Source organism: Odocoileus virginianus, chromosome 25, assembly GCF_023699985.2.
Source record: "Odocoileus virginianus isolate 20LAN1187 ecotype Illinois chromosome 25, Ovbor_1.2, whole genome shotgun sequence".
Classification (NCBI taxonomy): domain Eukaryota; kingdom Metazoa; phylum Chordata; class Mammalia; order Artiodactyla; family Cervidae; genus Odocoileus; species Odocoileus virginianus.
In genome coordinates this window covers 35,771,956-35,794,689 of record NC_069698.1, presented here as the reverse complement: position 1 = coordinate 35,794,689, position 22,734 = coordinate 35,771,956, and the positions used below count along the sequence as shown (strand labels likewise).

Below are 22,734 nucleotides of genomic sequence, written 5' to 3'. Positions count from 1 at the left end.
GCTGGACATCTGAGATAAGGCTAGGATCTTTAGAGGATTAGGTACACCATCCTCTCATTCTTTTGAAGTCTTTTATTCTGTGCTAGACACTAGTGTGGAATCTGTGTTCTGGCCTCATTGAACAATAACTTACTCATCTTAGTTGTTATTCTTTTTTATTTTCAACTTTTCTGGCACTCAAAGTCTTTTCTCTTGCTCTATTCCATTCAAGGACATAAAGAAAAATCCAATAAATTAAGTATGTAAAATGAGAAAAGAAAATAATATTAAGATTATAGTATTCATAGACTAACTAATAGTCTTTAGGAGTGTGAGAAAAATACACACCTACTGTCACACAAATCCACATATCCGAATATTATCCTGTTACATGGAGAAATCCATTTCTTCATCTTTGTCCTCTCAACTGTACCTACTCCTTCATAATCTTAGCAATGACCCATGGAGATAAGAGTCTTTAAGTATTACTGTTGATCTCATGCAAAAACATTACTTTGATGGATTAAATTTTTCTAAACAATTTACTCCATAGACATTCTATGGACAATTTGACATCTATTACATTCCAAACTTAATAATATGGGCATACTTACCTAAAGTCGAAGGTGAAAATGTAAGCTTTATGCAAATTGGAAATGTTACTGAATCAAAATCTGTTTTGTCACTAATGAAGATAAGCAGCATGGCTATTAAGAGAAAATGAGGCGCGGGCGGGCCGTCGTGGGCGCTGCTCCCGGCAGCTGTGGGTGCCTGTGGGACCACCCCCGCCGCCCCACTCCCCGGACCGTGGCGGCACTGGTGCTCCGGGGGCCGAGGGCCGCCGTTGAAGTTCGGCGTGAGGAGTGTGAGGAGCGGCACCGGGGCAGGGGTGAGCGGGGCCGGGCTCCCGGAGCGCGGCGCCGACTGAAGCGAGCTGGGAGGCTCGAGGGGCCGGCGGGCGCCGTGTAATGTTCAAGCTCAGCAATGCCTTATGTGGATCGTCAGAATCGCATTTGTGGTTTTCTAGACATTGAAGAAAATGAAAACAGTGGGAAATTTCTTCGGAGGTACTTCATACTGGATACCAGAGAAGATAGTTTTGTATGGTACATGGATAATCCACAGAACCTACCTTCTGGATCATCACGTGTTGGCGCCATTAAACTTACCTACATTTCAAAGGTTAGCGATGCAACTAAACTAAGGCCAAAGGCTGAGTTCTGTTTTGGTTGGTCATGACTTTTCTTCCAAGGAGTAAGCATCTTTTCATTTCATGGCTGCAGTCATCGTTTGCAGTGATTTTGGAGCCCAAAATCAGTTATGAATGCAGGGATGAGGAAATATTTCCTACAAGCCAATGATCAGCAGGACCTAGTAGAATGGGTGAATGTGTTGAACAAAGCTATTAAAATTACAGTCCCAAAGCCGTTAGACTCACAGCCTCATCCTGATAACCCAAGTCGCCAGGGCGAATGTGGAAAGAAGCAGGTCTCTTACAGAACTGACATTGTTGGTGGTGTGCCCATCATTACCCCAACTCAGAAAGAAGAAGTAAATGAATGTGGTGAAACTATTGACAGAAATAATTTGAAGCGGTCACAAAGCCATCTTCCTTACTTCACTCCTAAACCACCTTCAGATAGCGCAGTTATCAAAGCTGGATATTGTGTAAAACAAGGAGCAGTGATGAAAAACTGGAAGAGAAGATATTTTCAATTGGATGAAAACACAATAGGCTACTTCAAATCTGAACTGGAAAAGGAACCTCTCCGTGTAATACCACTTAAGGAGGTTCATAAAGTCCAGGAATGTAAGCAAAGTGACATAATGATGAGAGACAACCTCTTTGAAATTGTAACATCGTCTCGAACTTTCTATGTGCAGGCTGATAGCCCTGAAGAGATGCACAGTTGGATTAAAGCAGTCTCGGGTGCCATTGTAGCACAGCGGGGACCCGGCAGATCAGCGTCTTCTATGCGGCAGGCCAGAAGGCTGTCGAACCCTTGTATACAGAGGAGCATTCCAACAGTCCTTCCGAGCCCAAACACACTCTCCGCTCTGCCAGTGCCGCAGCAGCCACCCCACATTCCGCAGCCTCTCGCAGCAACTCTTTGGTCTCAAGCTTTCCCATGGAGAAGCGAGGATTTTACGAATCTCTTGCCAAGGTCAAGCCAGGGAACTTCAAGGTCCAGACTGTCTCTCCAAGAGAACCAGCTTCCAAAGTGACTGAACAAGCTCTGCTAAAACCTCGAAGTAAAAATGGCCCTCAGGAACAAGATTGTGACCCCGTGGACTTGGATGACGCAAGCCTTCCAGTCAGTGACGTGTGAGGTGGAAGCTCGTGGAGCCTGACCCGCCTCATCAGCCCGCGGTGTCCTTTTCACAAGGCTTTTCGCCAAAGATGATAAAGGGGAAGTGGGTTTTAACGCGTAGAGTATCCTGCCTCGTCGCTGTCCTCTTTATAAGCTGGTAAGCCAAGGAGCTAGCAAGTGGCCAAACTAAATGTAATTTCTTTAAAAGAAAGAAAAAAGCCCTGTTAGTATCAACTGTCTGAAGCTTTGTTCTCATTGGGATGATAAAAACGTGTGTGTGTGTGTGTGTGTGTGTGTGAGAGAGACACTTTTTCCTAGTGAATTTGACAATTTAACCGCTTCACAATTTAAAACATGAAAAATGCTTATTAATTACTTTGGTTGTTTTAAAAATGCTACTGTGACTTCCTATTAGATGTTCAGTCTCTACACATTCTTACTGGTTAATATTATTGATTGAAATATTGTCAGACAAAGATGTCTAAACTCATGACGTCTGTGGTGCTGTAAAATTTATACTACAGTGTGGACAGTTTTGAAACGATAACCATTTTTGATGCTCTGGATCTCAAGGTGAGCAGTGCATTTTGATTAGAGGGTATTATTGAACTGTTAGTGAGGGTTGTGGGTTGTACTGTTGGAGAAAAGGGGAGAATTAGAATTCAGACAGGTATATCTTGGACATTTGTTTGTAAAATCTTAGTCAAGATGTGTAGCACAGTCATTGCTTTTATTCAGTGAAAATTATTTGGTATGAAATTTCTTGGAGGTCTGATTTTCTTGTCAAAATCTTGTAAATAGTTCTATATTTGAATCAGTGGAAGACCTCGTTTATATGTAAAGATACTGCCCTTAGTCATGTGGTTGTAGCCTCTGCTTTTTGTCACTAGTAACCTGTATCCAAGTGTTCATCTTGTTTAGGAATGTGTTGAGATTAATGTGCTCAAAAGTCCTATGTGATTGGTTTTAAACAATTGGGATAAAATTAATTTTTAGTAGCATAAGTTAATGTGTTAAGTAGCATACCATTTTGTGTTAGAGATACCAGAATGTTGTTATTCTACTATCTGTGCAATACATGTTTTAAGCACAAATTGGAGTATACATTTAATCATGAGGATGTCAAAAATACAAGTTTCTCTCAAAAATGTCGTTAGTTTCAGGTGTTGAATAATAGACCAGTTTGACCAAGTACTGTTTCTACGGTTCAGTCTTAAACATTTGCTTTAAGAAAATAGTCTTGAATTTCATATGCTGCTATTTTTTATGATATTTTGCCATATTACAGTACTGTTTTGTTTTGAATTCATACATGTCACTGTTTCTCCTTTTCATTTTCTCAGATGACTTTTTGTTTGAGAGCGAGAAAGTGGGAGTGGATTTCTTAAATCAGAGTGGAGTCCAGAGGTTACTATCTGTTACACTAGAATTATCATAGCATCAGTTTAAAAATCCAAATGCATAAAGAATGCACCACTCAACATTTTTATTCATAAGCTATTATTTTTGAAACTTATATTTAGATTTTTCTTCTTTTTTGCAGCTACATTTGAAAATGATAGAATGAAAAGGTTTTAAGTTGTTATTTTCTCTGCGGATGCATCCATTTCGTCGGCTCTTTTAGAAAGCTCTTTTCTCATGAGCACACCTAAGAAATCTTGTGCAGACAGTTGGTGATACTCAGGAGCTGAATATTCAGTAGCCTAATGCTGTTTTCTTTGGTACAGCTTCCACACTGCATGTTCATTTTAATATTTTGGTATTGGTAATTTGATATATTTCATAGTGGAAAATATTAGCTCTATTTTGGGACTTTTTAAAGAACTACCCTTGCATTCAGTAGCATAGGAAAATGTTCTTGTGATTGTCAGGGTCTTCTAATATTTATCTCAATACTTTTATAATACTATGAAAATTATTTAATTATTTTAAAACATATACTTTTCTTGTAAATATGTCCACATGCGAATTGTCAAAGAATTACTTTGAATACCTTATATTTGCTGCATTTTTTTCTGTGTATATAACATGTCTTCTCTCAGAATGGGAATATATGTGTGCTTCCTGATGTTTACTTTTATGTCTGGTATCTTTATACATCAAACTGGTTAAACACTGTAATGCTTCAAAATAAACTCAGAATTAATTCTAAAAAAAAAAAAAAAAAAGAGAAAATGAATTGTCTCTGACCAAATCTCTTTACTATTTATCTGAAATATATGTCAAAGTGTAAAATGAGCCTTAAGTTTGTATTTTAGGAGCATAAACAAAAGCTTCAAATAGCCACAATCATATACATAAGTACAAAACTTAATGATTTGATATTTTTAGTGGTCTTAAAATGAATAAACTAAAAGTTCTCTAACCCCATCACGTCTGACATGTTTATTCTTTATGTTTCTCCAACAAGTTTCAATGCTTTTCTTTATGTTGGATTAACAATTCCATGTTGTCTAGAATGAATATTGGGATCTTTCTTTGTGATTATATATGTAGATTAGGCAGAGTAATGGCCCTCTCAAAGATGTCCATCCACATCCTAATGTCCCAAACCAGTAAAAGTGCTAATTTAGGTGATTAAGATTTTTACAGAGTTGATTGAATTATCTTGAGATGGGAAGGTTATCATCTATTATCACATTGGGGTCAATATAATTCAAACAGTGCTTGTAAGGAGGAAGCATGAGTATCAGAGGCAGAGAAAAAGTAATTTGAGAAGACTATACTGATGGTATAAAGCCTCTGAGGAGGCCTTAAAATAGCTGTGAAAAGAAGAGAAGCAAAAAGCAAAGGAGAAAAGGGAAGATATCCCCATTTGAAACAGAGTTCCAAAGAATAGAAAGGAGAGATAAGAAAGCCTTCCTTGGCTATCAGTGCAAAGAAATATAGGAAAACAATAGAATGGGAAAGACTAGAGATCTCTTCAAGAAAATTGGAGAAAGACTAGAGATCTCTTCAAGAAAATTAGAAATGAAGGGAACATTTCACACAAAGATGGGCTCAATAGAGGAAATGATAGGGACCTAACAGAAGTAGAAAATATTAAGACAAGGTGGCAAGAATACACAGAACTATACCAAAAAGATCTTAATGGCCCAGATAATCAGATGGTGTGAACACTCACATAGAGCCAGACATCCTGGAATGTGAAATCAAGTTAGGAAACATCACTACGAACAAAGCTAGTGGGGGTGATGGAATTCCAGTTGAACCAATTCAAATCCTGAAAGATGGCTCTGTGAAAGTGCTGCACTCAATATGCCAACAAATTTGGAAAACTCAGTAGTGGCCAAGGGACTGAAAAATGTCAGTTTTCATTCCAATCCCAAACAAAGGCAATCCCAAGAAAGGCAATCCCAAAGAATGCTCAAACTACCACACAATTGCACTCATCTCACACACTAGTAAAGTAATGCTCAAAATTCTCCAAGCTAGGATTCAGCAATACATGAGCCGTGAATCCAGGTGGTCAAGCTGGTTTTAGAAAAGGCAGAGGAACAAGAGATCAAGTTGCCAACATCCGCTGGATCATCAAAAAAGCAAGGTAGTTCCAGAAAAACATCTATCTCTGCTTTACCGGCTATGCCAAAGCCTTTGACTGGGTGGATCACAGTAAACTGTGGAAAATTCTAAAAGAGACAGGAATACCAGACCACCTGACCTGCCTCCTGAGAAACCTGTATGCAGGACAGGAAGCAACAGTTAGAATAGACATGGAACAACAGACTGGTTCCAAATAGGAAAAGGAGTACATAAAAGCTGTATATTGTCACCCTGCTTATTTAACTTATTTGCAGCATACATCATGAGAAATGCTGGGCAGGAGGAAGCACAAGCTGGAATCAAGATTGCCGGGAGAAATATCAATAACCTCAGATATGCAGATGACAACAGCCTTATGGCAGAAAGTGAAGAATACCTAAAGAGCCTCTTGATTTAAGTGGAAGGGGAGCATGCAAAAGTTTGCCTAAAGCTCAACATTCAGAAAACTAAGATCATTGCATCTGGTCCCATCACTTCATGGTAAATAGACGGGGAAACAGTGGAAACAGTGGCAGACTTTATTTTTCTGGGCTCCAAAATCACTGCAGATGGTAATTGCAGCCATGAAATTAAAAGACGCTTACTCCTTGGAAGGAAAGTTATGACCAACCTAGACAGCATATTAAAAAGCAGAGACATTACTTTGTCAGCAAAGGTCTGTCCAGTCAAGGCTATAGTTTTTCCAGTGGTCATGTACGGATGTGAGAATTTTACTATAAAGAAAGCTGAGCGCTGAATAATTGATGCTTTTGAACTGTGGTGTTGGAGAAGACTCTTGAGAGTCCTTTGGACTGCAAGGAGATCCAACCAGTCCATCCTAAAGGATATCAGTCCTGGGTGTTCATTGGAAGGACTGATGCTGAAGCTGAAACTCCAATACTTTGGCCACCTCATGTGAAGAGTTGACTCATTGGTAAAGACCCTGATGCTGGGAGGGATTGGGGGCAGAAGGAGAAGGGGATGCCAGAGGATGAGATGGTTGGATGGCATCACCGACTCTATGGACATGGGTTTGGGTGGACTCCGGGTGTTGGTGGTGAACAGGGAGGCCTGGTGTTCTGCAGTTGATGGGGTCGCAAAGAGTCGACATGACTGAGCGACTGAACTGAACTGAACTGATACTGATGGTTTTGAAGATCCAGGGAGAGGTCATGAGTAAAGAAATGAAAGCAGACTCAGAAGTTGGAAATAGCAAGGAAACTGATTAGTTTTCAACTGCCAAGGAGGAACTACAGAAGAATGAAGCCCTATCAGTTTTACTTTAGCCCAGTGAGCCTTTGATGCACATAACAGTTAAATATAAACTGTTATTGTGTTAAGCCACTAGAGTTAGTAGCCCAGTGGTGTCTGGTTCTTTGCGATCCCATGGACTGTAGCCTACGAGGCTCTTGTCTATGAGATTTTTCAGGCAAGAGTACTGGAGTGGCTTGTCATTTCTGTCTCCAGGGGATCTTCCTAACCTAGGGAATGAGCCTATGTCTCCTGCACTGCAAAAAGATTCTTTACCTTTTAAGCCACTAAGTTGGTGGTAATTAGATCCTTGGCAGTTGAAAACTAACATGCTACATAACAAACAGCACTATTGACACAGCCTAAATGAACAAACAAAAATATTGTTTCTTTATTTTCTGAAACATACTTAGTTTTCCTCTTTGATGACTATTTCTTGGGGTAAAGAGGAAAACTGAACTTTCCAATCAATTACATTTCAGATTCTTCCATGTAAATTGTCTCTTTCTAATTATTGTTCACACTTTCATATGACCCCTTTCACTTTCTAATTCCCTCCATGACGGCATCTCTGTATACTTTCGGGCTTAAGGGATCTAATGGTAGTCAAGTAAAGGAATCCAGTATCAAATATGGGCTCAGGGTTTATCTAACACTGAACTGGAACCTATGAGCTAGACCTTTCTTGACTATACCATCAGTCATAATGCTGGAAATCTGTTTGAATCTGATAACAAATGTTGCGGATGCTATTTGTTGCATCTAAATTTGTTGTCCATGGACCATCTCAGCTCATATATGACCACGCTCCAAACATGAGCATCCATGAATTTCTCAGTCACCTGCACATCTCTCACAGCCTCTCAGGAGCCATGAGTTCTTCCATACACTCATTCAAGTAGACACTTTCTTGGGCAATATTTCTCTATTACTACATATTGGAGAATTGTCCCAAGTTGAGTGTGAGGGTGTGAGCCTCATTAAGGAGCTTCAATTCAGTTTAGTTGAGTCACTCATTCATGTCTGACTCTTTGCAATCCCATGAACTGCAGGACACCAGTTCTCCCTGTCCACCACCAATTCCCAGAATTTACTCAAACTCATGTTAATTGAGTTGATAATGCCATCCAACCATCTCATTCACTATCATCCCCTTCTCCTCCTGCCTTCAATCATTTCCAGCATCAGGGTCTTTTCCAATGAGTGAGCTCTTCGCATGAGGTGGCCAAAGTATTGGAGTTTCAGCTTCAACATCAGTCCTTCCAATGAAAATTCAGGACTGACTTCCTTTAGGATGGGCTAGTTTGATATCCTTACAGTCCAACGGACTCCCAAGAATCTTCTCCTACATCACAGTTCAAAAGCATCAATTCTTCGGTGATCAGCTTTCTTTATAGTGCATCTCTCACATCCATACATGACTACTGGAAAAATCATAGCTTTGACTAGATGGACAATTATTGGCAAAGTAATGTCTCTGCTTTTTAATATGCTACCTAGGTTGGTCATAGCATTTCTTCCAAGGAGCAAGGAAGACCTTCTAAATTCACGGCTGCAATCACCATCTGTAGTGATTTGGGGATCCAAACAAATAGTGTGTCACTGTTCCTGTTGCTTCCCAACCCATTTGCATGAAGTGATGGGACCAGATGCCATGATCTTTGTTTCCTGAATGTTGAGTTTTAAGTTAACTTTTGCACTCTCTTCTTTCACTTTCATCGAGAGGCTCTTTAGTTCTTCATTTTCTGTCATAAGGGTGGTGTCATCTGCATATCTGAGGTTATTGATATTTCTCTTGGCAATCTTGATTCCACCTTGTGCTTCATCCAGCCCAGTGTTTCTCATGATGTATTATGCATTTAAGTTAAATAAGCAGGGTGACAATATACAGCTTTGACATACTCCTTTTCCAACTTAGAAACAGTCTGTTGCTCCAACACCGTTTCTATCTTTTGCTTCTTGACGTGCATACATATTTCTCAGGAGGCAGTTCAGGTGGTCTGGTATTCCCAGTTCTTGAAGAATTTTCCACAGTTTGTTGTGATCTGCACATTAAAAGCCTTTGGCATAGTCAATAAAGCAGAAGTAGATGTTTTTTCTGGAACTCTCTTGCTTTTTCAACGATCCAACAGATATTAGCAATTTGATCTCTGGTTCTTCTGCCTTTTCTAAATTCAGCTGAAATATCTTGAAGTTCATAGTTCACATACTGTTGAAGACAGGCTTGGAAAATTTGGGGCATTATGTTGCTAGCGTGTGAGATCAGTTCAACTGTGTGCGAGTTTGAGCTTTTTTGGCATTGCCTTTTTTTGGGATTGAAATGAAAACTGAACTTCTCCAGTCCTGTAGCTACTGCTGTTTTCCAAATTTGTTCACATACTGAGTGCAGCGCTTTCACAGCATCATCTTTTAGGATTTGAAATAACTCAACTGGAAATCCATTACCTCCACTAGCTTTGTTGCTAGTTATGCTTCCTAAGGATCACTTGACTTTGCATCCCAGGATGTTTGGTTCTAAGTGAGTGATCCACACGTCGTGACTATCTGGGTCATGAAGATTTTTTTGTATAGATCTTCTGTGTATTCTAGCCAACTTTTCTTAATATCTTCTGCTTCTCTTAGTTCATACTATTTCTGTCCTTTATTGTGCCCATCTTTGCATGTTCCCTTGGTAGCTCAAATTTTCTTGAAGAGATTTCTAGTCTTTCCCATTCTACTGTTTTCCTGTATTTTTTTGCCTTGATCCCTGATGAAGGCTTTCTTATCTCTCCTTGCTATTCTTTGAAATTCTCCATTGAAATAGGTATAGCTCTCCTTTTCTCCTTTGCCTTTCACGTGTCTTCTTGTCACAGCTATTTGTAAGACCTCCTTAGCCAACCATTTTGCCTTTTAGCATTTCTTTTTCTTGGGGATGGTTTTGATTCCTGCCTCCTGTACAATGTCATGAACCTTCATCCATAGTTCTTCAGGCATTCTGTCTATCAGATCTAATACCTTTAATCTATTTGTAATTTCCACCATATAGTGGTAAGGGATTTGATTTATGTCATACCTGATGGTCTAGTGGTTTCCCCCACATTCTTCAATTTAAATGAATTTGGCAATAAGCAGTTCATGATCTGAGCCACAGTCAGCTCCTGGTCTTGATTTTGCTGACTCTATAGAGCTTCTCCATCTTTGGCTGCAAAGAATATAATCAATCTTATTTTGGTACTGGCCATCTGGTAACGTCCATGTGTAGTCTTCCTTGTGTTGTTGGAAGAAGGTGTTTGCTATGATCAGTGAGTTCTCTTGGCAAAACTCTGTTAGCCTTTACCCTGCTTCATTCTGTATTCCAAGGCCAAATTTGTCTGTTATTCCAGGTATTTCTTGACTTCCTACTTTTGCATTCCAGCCCCTGTAATGAAAAGGGCATTGTTGGGGTGTGTGAGTTCTTGAAGGTCTTGTAGGTCTTCATAGAACTGTTCAACTTCAGCTTCTTCAGCGTTATTGGTCAGGGCATAGACTTGAATTACTGTGATATTGAATGGTTTGCCTTGGAAACGAACAGAGAGCATTCTGTCGTTTTTGAGATCACATCCAAGTACTACATTTTGAGATCTTTCATTGACTATGAGGGCTACTCCATTTCTTTCAAGGGATTCTTGCCCACCGTAGTAGATATAATGGTCATCTGAGTTAAATTCACCCATTCCAGTCAGTTTTAGTTCACTGATTCCTAAAATGCCGACGTTCACTCTTGCCATCTCCTGTTTGACCACTTCCATTTTGCCTTGGTTTATGAACCTAACATTCCAGGTTCCTATGCAATATTGCTCTTTACAGCATCAGACTTGACTTCCATCACCAGTGACATCCACAACTGATAGTTGTTGCTTTGGTTCCGTCTCTTCATTCTTTCTGGAGTTATTTCTGCACTGATCTCCAGTAGCACATTGGCACCTACTGACCCGGGGAGTTCATCTTTCAGTGTTCTATCTTTTTGCCTTTTCATACTGTTCTTGGGGTTCTTGAGGCAAGATTACTAAAGTGGTTTTCCATTCCCTTCTCCAGTGGACCATGTTTTGTCAGAACTCTCCACCATGCTCTCTGTCTTGGGAGGCCCTACAGAGCATGGTTTCATCGAGTTAGACAAGCCTGTGGTCCATGTGATTCGATTGGTTAGTTTCAGTAATTATGGCTTTCCATGTGTCTGCCCTCCAATGGAGAAGATTAAGAGGCTTCTGGCAACTTCCTGATGGGAGAGACTGACTAAGGGTCAAACTGGGTCTTGTTCTGATGGGCAAGGATATGCTCAGGAAATCTTTAATCCAATTTTCTGTTGATGTTGGTGGCTGTTTTCCCTCCCTGTTATTTTTGTGGGGCCAAACTATGGTGGAGGTAATGAAGATTACAGTGATCTCCTTCAAAAGGTCCCATGCAGGCACTGATACACTCAGTACCCCCAACCCTGCAGCAGGCCAGCATTGACCCATGCCTCCACCAGAGGCTCCTGGGCATTAATGGGCAAATCTGGGTCAGTTTCTTGTGGGGTCACTGCTCCTTTCTCCTGGGTCCTGGTGTGTACAAGGTTATTTGTGCCCTCCAAGAGTCTGTTTCCCCAGTACTTTGTAAGTCCTGGTGGCTCTCTAATGGGTTTAATGGTGACCTCTTCCAAGAGGGCTTATGCAATACCCAAGTCTGCTGCACCCAGTGATACCCAAAGCACCCAGAGCTCCGACTCTGCGGCAGTCCACTGATGACCCATACCTCCACAGGAGACACTCAAACACAATTCTGTCTCAGTTTCTGTTGGTTCTCTGTGTCCTGGTGCACACAAGGTTTGCTTGAGCCCTCTGAGCATCTCTGGCGGATATGGGGTTTGATTCTAAATGTGATTTCGCCCCTCCTACCATCTTGCTGGGGCTTGGACAGGGGGTATCTCCTCACAGTAACTTCAGCACTGTGAAGCTGCTGCTCTAGTGCCTTCCTTCAAGTCAGGACCTGAGATGGGCAGTGGTCACCTGCTCTCAGACTCACTCATCAGCTCAAAACCCCCTTGGGCTCCTCTCCAGCTGCCTCAAGCATCAGCTGCCTATCCAGAGGAGGAATTTTATATGGAAGCAAATCTTTTAAGATATTCAATTTATTTTCAATGTAATTACTGATGCCATGGACTCTTTCACACTTTTCCAATTTCATACAACTTAATTTTCAGTGTAATTATTGCTTGTCCTAAATGGAAACTCTTTGGCAATTTTCTGCCTTATTTCCACAGTGCTCAGAAATCAATCATGATTTCAAATCATCAACTCTTGTCAGCAACAAGATGCATAACAGTGATGAAATGATGTAGATTTGTTTAAAAATCCTAATTTTTCATGGATGATTTCTGCTAATAGGTCAGGCATATTGTACAGTAAAAGCATAGTTTATGCCCTGCAGTAATTTCTAAAATATCAATCTGTACTTGTCCCCCTTGGAAAGTTCGATTCTACTTGATGGATCATGGAGGTCACACAAATTTAGTATTTTGTGTCATGCTTGACTCTTTCTTTTGGACCAAGAAACCTAACTTCACTTTGTTTTATTTGCACAAAGTTCTTTCTGCATAAATATTCCAAACTCTCACCAAAATAAACTAAAGTTTCAAGGCTTATCTATGCAATGTGAGAAAGTAAAATGTGTGCTTTTTCAGTGTTTAAAAAAGAATATTTAAACTGATAATAATAATAAATGGAAACATATGACAATGAATTCAAATGTACAGTTTACTTCTATGCATGTGTAAGCATAACTATAATATTTACATACCCCTCTATATATATCTATAGCTATGCAAACATTATATATACCTTTGTATAAATTATATGACAAATGGATACAATGACATAGGGAATGCATGCATACATACACATATATGTCTATATATATATATGTGTGTATATATATATATATATATATATAAACCTGTTTTCCCTTGAAGAACTGTTATTACTAATTTTCAAGTTGTCTCTATTAATGTAGCTACCTTTATGAGTTATGAAAGTGAAACTGTTAGTCGCTTAGTCATGTCTGACTCTTTGTGACCCCACGGACTGTAGCCACCATGGAAGCCCCTTTATGAGTTACTTTTGAAATCAAGTAACAGTTTATCCCTGAACTTAAAAAACCTTGAAATTGTTTTTACTGAGAACATAGTTCCAATATCTCTATGCGTCTGCATATTTAAAAGATATAGATAGAAAAATTCTCTATAATTGTTTACTTCCATCTTTAATATTTATTTTTGATTCTAATGATAGTGATATCAACTTAAATATTTAAAGTTCTGGAAATCACCAAGGCTTCCCTGGTGGCTCAGATGGTAAAGAATCTGCCTGCAATGTAGGAGACCCAAATTCAATTCCTTGAGTCAGGAAGATCCCCTGGAAAAAGAAATGGCTGCCCACTCCAGTATTCTTTCCAGGGGAATCCCATGGACAAAAGAGCCTGTCAAGTTACAGCCCATGGGTGGGTCTCAAAGAGCGGGACACTACTGAACGACTAACACACACAAATACTATTGAATTTTAAAAATGCTAACTCTTTCTTACATGTAAGCCTGCTGCCCCAGGTATTAAAGACATTATTCTTTTTATCAAATAAAGAGAAATTTTCAAAAAAATGTATTGGCAGAAAAAGAATATCAGCGCTCAAGTAAAAACGAGGATATCAGCCTCCATGTTTGTGCTGAAAGAGGAATCAGCAGTATGCTTCAATATCAAGAAATCTGGAATAATGGTTGGGAGATCTGAGTTATAGTCACACATGTATCAACTGTTTACTTACAACTGAAAAAGACAAATTTGAAGTAATAGCCAAAACTACAAAAAGAGGAAAGTGCCAGCATTAGAAGTTGTGTAACCAGCACAGCACAAATTTATTCTGCATTGAGGTCTAAATGATAATCATGTAAGTGAAATTTCTAAAACAAATATCTTTATATAGCCACTTTTTAATGTAAGTATATAAAACACTTACACTCTGTTTTTCTACTTTACTGCATTATAAAATTTTCCTCAATCGATTTTCATCAGTGTTTTAACAATTAAAAATGAAATCAAGTATTAAATGATATATCTTGTCTAAGAAGCACTGGTTAACGGCAAAGCTCATGATTCAGATAAATTTTCTCAGAGATAAAGAGCAAACGAGGGACACAGAAATAAGCCAAAAAAAAAAAAGACAAGTTCAGTGCTCAGATGATAGATTTGAAAAAAAGTTATTAGAAGATTATGCATCAGATTGTGTGATTAAACTGTGAGCTATGCTAAAAAATAAATGGCTATTCTATTACCTATCTCACCACTTAAAAATTAAAGCATCAGGAATAAAATTAGAAGTATTTCAACAGAGAAGGATTTTGATGAGTTTTCTAGTAATCAATATCCATGATGAACAAGGCTTAAGTATGAATTATTTCCAGAGTTAAAGTATTTATTTATATACAAGTAAGTTTTTCTACTGGTTCAGCTAGAAACTCAAATTTTCTATCAGTAGCAGGAATAAATTCAGATTGCTCCCAAGATCTACTTCCACTGCTAAAGAAACATTAATCTTCCAAACCTGATTATAAAGCTCCTTCAGTTTAGGGCTTGATTTCTATTCTCAGATGTGGAGATGAATCCTAGTTCTATGTATTGGAAGTCAGTTATGGTAAATGCATTTTAAATGCAACAGAATGCTTTTCCAAGGGATTAAGATGTATGTATTGGGAGGAAAATAAATTTTGAGTTTCTGTGGCTATAAAAGAGTGAAATGGTTAAACTCTGAGTGCTATCATAGTAAGATTTTTCAAAAAGACCTGATGTTTTGTCAATACTGATTCAAGCTTCTCAGTGTCACTGGAGTAAAAATAATAAAGTTCTGTTGCTGGAGGGACATGAAGGAAAAATGTTTGATTGATTCTTCCATTATCCAATGACATCTATTATAAAGCAGAGAATAAAAATGGCAATTAGATGCTTGGTCTAAAGGAAATATATGAGATTGTGTAAGAATTTAATGATGGAGACAAAAGCCTGAAGATACAAAAAGATAATACTCAAAACCAAACATGTCTAATTTCATAATAATACTGTAATTATTTTTTATAATTATTTGATTAAGTACAACAAATGATATACATTTTTTTCTTATATTTAAAAGCCATGTTGAATTTACTATAAAATAAAGATGTTAAATAATTTAGCAGGTTTCATTGAAAAAATAATGATGAGATCAATTTGAATAACATTTCTAAAGATCTCCAAAAGTAATAAATAACATCTCTTATTGTAAGAGACACTATAAGATACTAAAGATAGAATAAGGACAATGCCTGTTTACATGGAGAAATGGAAAAATAGATGTTGAATAAGTGAATCATGTGTTTTCAAGAAGCACAGTTGCTACTTGAATGTACTTAACTAGTCTTAAATATGAGATGAGAGGGAGAAAATGATTAGTATGGAAAAAAAGCAGCAGATATTAACCAGAAAAAGTATGAAGAACACTTCAACAGCAGAAAATGGCAATGTAAAGTAAATGAGGCAGGAGAAAGAAAAATCCACTGGAGGAAATGAAAGAAGCCCTGCAGTGGATGAACCTTATCTGGCCAGGCAGGAAGAAACACAAGCTGAGTCTGAAGACAGATGCAAGAGTCAATAGGAAGTGATATTTCATGTTTAGCATTTTCCATAAAGGCAAAGGGAAAACATACAGTTATATTTAACCTATGAATCCACATGAACAAGTTATTGCTTCTAACGGAGCCACTCTGGTTCCAGTGTGCATAATTAATTAACAGGGTTCAACACATTCATTGAATTTCTCATTGATAAACTGTGTTTACATAAGCAAAGTCCATAGATATGATTTTGAATCACACTGCTTTACAATTTGATTCTGTTCTCATTATTCTTTCCTATCTCTTGATCCTGAGTTGGATGTCAGTTGCTATTTCTCATGATGTTTATGGTATTGTTTTTTAATTGGAGAATTAAGAAGTAAAGTATTGCTCTACCTTCTGCCTGTAACAAAAATGGGAATGTAAAGTTATACCAAAATGTCCAAATATTTTGAGAAAAGTGAAAGTGTTGGTCACTCAGTCACATCTGACTCTTTGTGAACCCATTGACTGTAGCCTGCCAGGCTCTTCTGGTCATTGAATTCTTCACGCAAGAGTACTGGAGTGGGCTGCCATTTCCTACTCCAAGTGATCTTTTCAATTCATGGGTCAAACCTGAGTCTCCAGCATTGCAGGCAGATTCTTCATCATCTGAGCCACCAGGGAAGACCCCAAAATATTGATATATGATTAATGTTCAAAACTAACTTTATACAAACATAAAGTTTTATATGACTAAAACAGGTATTTGGAAACAGTTTGGAGAAGGAAATGGCAACCCACTCCAGTACTCTTGCCTGGAAAATCCCATGGACGGAGGAGCCTGGTGGGCTGCAGTCCCTGAGGTCGCAAAGAGTCGGACACGACTGAGTGACTTCACTTTCACTTTTCACTTTCATTTTCACAGTTGATTTAATAAATTATCTGTTTGTGTCATTTGGATTTTTAATCCTGATATTCACATTTAGGAAGATGGAAACTTCATCATAAGAAAAGGAAATGGAATTCCGTGATTTTGGAAATTACTCAATATATTGAATAATCTGTAAATTTACTTTTGGTACCATTTGTCAAGTATAACTGTCTTGGTTACATTCTTTCACTCTTTCATTATTTTTTTCTGTCAGAAATGCATTCAAACTTTATCTATGTATATTGGCATCAAATAACTTCCCTAGGATAAGAGCCAGCAAAGTAATGCCATTCAGCACAGTTCACTGTTCTTGAATTCATTGGGTTCTAACATCAGTGCCTTTTGCCTCCACTCGAACATTCTGGGGGAAACTCTCATTCTTGGGAGAAATGTTGTCAAAATTATTGAGGTTACTTTGTCCTCATTCTGTCTACCATTATCACAAAGTGGCTGCAGCAATTCAAGGAATCATCTTCTGGTAAGTCAGGAACTGACCTCCACCTGCAAAATAGATGTGGGGGTAAAAAAAATAAAGCTGTAATCATTCCACAACAAACTTCTTCATTCATATGAACCAGCACTGAATCATACACTGTATAAGCCAAGGGTAGTGATTAGAAGATAGACATATTTCCAAAGAGGAGTAATTGTTCATTGTTGTTCAGTTGCTAAGTCATGTCTGACTCTTCATGACCCCACGGACTGCTTCATGCCAGGCTTCCCTGTCCTTCACTGTCTCCCAGAGTTTGCTCATATTCATGTCCACTGGGTCTGTGGTACTATTTAATCATCTCATCTTCTGCTGCTCCTTTCTCCTTTTGTCTTCAATCTTTCCCAGCATCCAGGTCTTTTCCAGTGAGTTGGCTCTTTGCATCAGGTGGCCAAAGTATTGGTGCTTCAGCATCAGTCTTTCCAATGACTCTTCAGAGTTGATTTTCTTTCAGATTGGCTGGATTGATACCTTCACTATCCAAGGGACTCTCAAGAGTCTTCTCCAGTATCACAATTCCAAAGCATCACTTCAATTCTTCAGTGCTCAGTCTTCTTTATCGTCCAACTCTCACATATGTATGTGACAACTGGAAATACCATAGCTTTGATGCTTTTTTTAAAACTATATGTTTTTATTGAAGGATAATTGCTTTCTAGAATTTTGTTGTTTTCTGTCAAACCTCAACATGAGTCAGCCGTGTGTGTGTGTTAGTCGCTCAGTTGTGTCCGACTCTTTACAACCCCATGGATTGTAACCCACCATACTACTCTGTCCATGGGATTCTCCAGGCAAGAATACTGGAGTGGGTTGCCATTTCCATCTCCAGGGGATATTCCAAACCCAGGGATCGAACCCAGGTCTTCTGCATTGCAGGCATAGGTATACATATATCTCCTCCTTTTTGAACCTCCCTTCCATTTCCCTCCACATCTCACCCCTCTAGCTTTGATGCTTTTTAATACACTGTCTAGGTTTGTTATAGCTTTTCTGCTCAGGAGCAAGTGTCTTTTTAATTTCAAGGCTGCAGCCACCATCAACAGTGACTTTGGAGCCCCCCAAAATAATTATTTTTACTGCTTCTGTCATTATTAGGAGCAATATCCACCTAATATTACATTTATTTCTATATGGATTCAGGCTATATATTCTATTTTAACCAATAAGCCAAAAATATACAATGGGATAAAAAAGAAATAATAGAAATCATCTATTTCACACATAATAATCTTGTGTTTCACAAAAGTGTCTTACTGTATACAAATGGTCTCCTCAACCATCATCATCATTATCACCTGGTAACTTGTTCTGAATGTATACTCGTAGACCCCTCCAAAGCCTAATTTATAAGAAACCCTCCTGATATGTGATTTGACAAGCTCTTTGGTTGATTTTGAAGCACACTGTATTTGAGAAACTCATGGAGGCTTTTGCCCATATCAACATGTGGCTCCCAAGGTCAGCACAGTGATCAACCTCCCAGTTAGTGGGAAGCCAAGTGGAAAAGCATGAGAGAGTGATGTCCCAGATCAGAGCCGGGTTAGCACTTACAACTTCCATTCACTTTCCCTGGGTAAAAAGCTTGGTCACATGGCCACACGCAATTTTAAGGCAGAATGGGATATATAGTCATGCTCTGCCTTCAGGGAGATGAATCAGCATGTTTTGGTGAGAAGCTAGCAGTCTTTCCTACATCCTCAAGCTTTGTTCACATTCTACCTTGCTTTACTCCATCTATAACTGAAAGTGGGGGCTGGCTGCTCGTTGGTCAAAAGCCAATAATGAGGCCAGGTTGGTGGAAAGCAGAGTTTGCTTTATTTTCGATGACAGCAAATGGAGTGTTAGGGGGTGGGCAGATGCCTGTCCAAAGGCTGACTACCCCTCCCCCGCTGCCCTGACAATCAGGAGCCAAGAGCTTTTATAGATGGAGGGAGGAAGCTATAGCAGAAACAGCATATAGTCAGCACTCACAGTCATCTTGAACTTGGTCATCAGTGGTCAAACCTGCATCATCTTGATTGTTTTAGGTACAGTTAATCTTCAGTTCCATGGTTGGTTTGTTTCCATTTCTTTGAAGCCAACTCTTGGGATTGTGGCAGCTCATGTCCTGGTTACAATCTGGTTATCATGTAGTTAATTTCTTCCACCTGGTAGAGGTTTCAGCATTTATAAGACAGCTCACAGGATATGGCCCAGAATATCGTTTATAGCCCTTGAGAAGGAACTAAATCCCATTGACTATGCTTGACTAATCCACTCCAGTATTCTTGCCTGGAGAATCCCAATGACAGAGGAGCTTGGTGAACTATAGGTCATGGGGTTGAAAAGAGTCAGACTCGACTGAAGTGACTGAGCACTCATGCACAAAAGCTCAATGACTAAACTTATAATTTTGCTCCTTTTGACTGTTTCCCTTTGTAAATTTTTTTCACTTCTCTGATTAAACTTATTCTTTGGCTAAAGATTTTCCACAAAATAAATAATAAATAAATGGAAGACATGGGGGGCAAAGGATAACAGGGTCCCTCTGCATTATATATCCTTCTACAATGTTTCTAACTGTGCTACTCTTGCTAATAATATTCCTACTAATTCTTCAGTTTTGTCATGTATTTTTTGTTGGTTAATTACTACTCATCCTCTAGATTCCATCTCAAATAACATTTCTCCAGGAAAGCAACCTTATTATACCCTCTTATTACATATGCTGATGACACTGTGTTGCTTTATATTATATAAGAGTTATGACTTGATGTTGCATCTTTATAAGTATTTAAATTATGATGTGTTTTCTCTACTTGAAATCTAGGTCCATTCCTGGTTTTATTCACCTAATATAATCACACTTAAACTTTACCTGGAAATATTAGAAACTTAGTAATTTGCTTCTGATGAATATATGATCATATATGTATGTTTTTGAGTTAAAATTGGCTCTATGTGTCTTGGACTTCCAGTGATGGCTTAGTGATAAAGAATATGCCTGTCAATGCAGGATACTCAGGAGAGGTGGGTTCGATCCTTTGGTCAGTGATATCCCCTGGGGAAGGAAATGGCAATGCGCTCCAGCCTTCTTGCTGGAAAATTCACTGGACAGAGAAGTCTGGTAGACTATAGTCCTTAGGGTCACAAAAAGTTGGACATGAATGAGTGAACATCCATATACTTGTCTTATATATGCTAGGATATCTAGATGGAATTATTTTCATAAAAGTAAAAAATGAATAAATGTATTTTTATAACAAAAGGAAAAATGCTAAAAAATATAAATGACAATGGCCACTTTTGTTTTATATTCCCTTTATTGTGAACTATATTGTTTCTCCTTTAAATTTCCTCCTTATTACCAATCCTTTTCTCCATTTTTTCATGATTAAAAAGGCAGCTTTGCTTTAAAACCTTAACTCCTGTCTTTCAATTTGCAACCCCCATTGAGATAGAGACAGCTGAAAACAAGCTTGCCCTAGAAAAGAATATTGAATCCTGATGCAGGGAGAAAAGTGAGGGCATTGAATTCTGTGGCATGGAGGCCGATTCTAAATCTGAGATATTAATTTATACCATCTCTTTAGGAGGTTTTTATGCCCCATTCCTGGGCTCCCATTTCTCTGAATCTTAATATTTATAAAAATAGGATGAATGATGTCCAACAGTCTTAGAAGTAATATTCCCTATAAATTTGTATCTGACCTAAAATGTGAGCTGTTTCTGATATATAACAATGTCTCTCTAAATGTTCAGCTGCAAATCCTGAATACCAAGAAGCCAGAAATGTAGCAATTCTTGTTATAATCATCACACACAATGGAAATATAAACTTGAAAAAGGTCAGAGTTGTAGACGAGGGCTCTGCTATTTTTAAGGCAGCTAAGCCGCTTTAACTTATTACTTCATTTCATAACAAAGATTGTCATGAATTCCAAATGATTGAGTATGAGTTTCCTATCAAGATGATGCTCCAACTAATTAACCCATCCTCATCGCAATTTTAAACCTATCGTCTGAGGGTTACTTGATATCCTTCACAGCTTACGTGGAAAAAGAGGAAATGTCAACCTATATTTATGTTCTAACCAAAGGTGATGAAAAAAGTTATGACACAATCAGTACTTTCATTAGTTATTTTTTTCCTGTTAGTGAAACTTTCCAGAGAAGTGTGAATTAATATTTAGAGAAACCAAAAATATTAGCCACATGAAATAGACAGTTTTATAATGTTGCCTACCTGCTCATGCATCAGACCAACAAAAAGCAATTTATAATTTTCTAACTGTATTATATCTTAGCCATCACAACCAAAAGCTTGAGCTACATTGAAAGTGGCTACTGGAGATATAATTTTGGTCATAGCTATTCCACAATGATTGATAGGTAAGATTGAATTCTTACTGTGATAGTCTCAGTCTGCTTAGGTTGAAATGAATGTATCGGCCAATTGGATTTTCAGTAACCATAGCTTTATATCCATGCCTTACCTGATGCTCTGTAGTGATATTCTATAGTCGAAGGAATTTTTTCTGCAAAATCCTATTTTCTATGCTTGTTTAAATGTAGACTGTCCTGGTAGATTCTACATGAAAAAGAAGTGTACCAGAAAATACCCAAGGGAAACATTTTCCAAACAACATCACACTACTCAAGTAAAAGGTAAATTTCCCTGAACTATGACAGAAAACAATTTGTTGTCTCAATCATTTTGTTAAACTTCATTTAAATTACACATGATGCTTCCCAAATGAATCTTCACACCTGTTGTTTTTCTTTGTTGTGTGTGTGCTTTAAAACATTAGTATCATTTCTGATTTTTTTTTCTATCCAGTTTGTTTTAAATAAAAATTACAGGTACTCTTAAGAATGTAATACACTCTGTTACTTTTATTTCCACATCTTCCTTTGTTACCTTGGGAGTATGTGTGGAGGTGAGAAAGAACTATAAATATATTTACCTGTGGAGGTAATGATTGTTTACTGATATTACAGAAAAACACTTTTTTTTAATACAATAAAAGATTTTTTCAAAAATTAAAAAAAAAGTGTGTGGTATATGTGGAAGGTAGATAACTGAACATAAATATGTTGAACAAACAGCATTTGAAAAGACTGAATAATTTTCAAAGCCATGTCATGTAAACACACTTATAGTGTGTGTATATATATGTATATGTGTTTGTGTGTGTCTATCTACATTCAAATCAAAGCATCTCATGATTCATTTGATACCTACAGTGTGCTTTATTTATTATTTCAGTCTTTCTTACATTAAATAAACATAAAATAAACCATTGATTATTACAAATGTAAATATAGTTACATTAATACAAAATATACTATTAATTCCAATAAGCTTAATTTTGTTCATGCTAGGGATGTTTGTGCATTTTATTCTTAATTGATTATATATTTTCAATTCAAGGTGAAAGACTATTCAACAAAATTACAGAATTTCTTTGAAATACCACAAAATAAAATTTCATATTTTTACAAATCTAAGAGGAAAGCAATTATCTTTATATTTTCCCATAGACCTCAAACATAAAATCAACATTTTACAAACTCAACTGAAATTGAGACACTTCTTGACTTGGAAATATATACCAAGGTGAGACCATATTGAAATTAACAGACAATATACTGGACT

General features: G+C 37.9%; 1 protein-coding gene across 2 annotated transcripts; it reads left to right on the top strand.

Moving 5' to 3' along the window:
- The first annotated feature begins 726 nt into the window (after positions 1-726).
- Positions 727-4,466, top strand: LOC139031058 (pleckstrin homology domain-containing family A member 1-like). Of its 2 annotated transcripts, none has more exons than XM_070455105.1 (3): positions 727-1,207; positions 1,298-1,797; positions 1,862-2,008. In XM_070455105.1, exons 1-3 carry the CDS (start codon positions 964-966, stop codon positions 1,919-1,921), a joined length of 804 nt encoding a protein of 267 aa, XP_070311206.1. In that variant the 5' UTR covers positions 727-963; the 3' UTR covers positions 1,922-2,008. The 2 variants fall into 2 exon arrangements, with proteins under 2 accessions (XP_070311206.1, XP_070311205.1); XM_070455104.1 differs by having other exon boundaries at positions 729-1,207; positions 1,298-1,962; positions 1,995-4,466.
- The last annotated feature ends 18,268 nt before the right edge of the window (positions 4,467-22,734 follow it).

Excerpts from the sequence above, each read along its gene's own strand:
- LOC139031058 (XM_070455104.1), top strand. The coding sequence starts at position 964 with ATGCCTTATGTGGATCGTCAGAATCGCATTTGTGGTTTTCTAGACATT. Across the intron at positions 1,208-1,297 it reads AAAGGCTGAGTTCTGTTTTG|TTATGAATGCAGGGATGAGG; the intron begins GTTGGTCATGAC and ends GCCCAAAATCAG. Across the intron at positions 1,963-1,994 it reads CAGCGTCTTCTATGCGGCAG|GAGCATTCCAACAGTCCTTC; the intron begins GCCAGAAGGCTG and ends TTGTATACAGAG.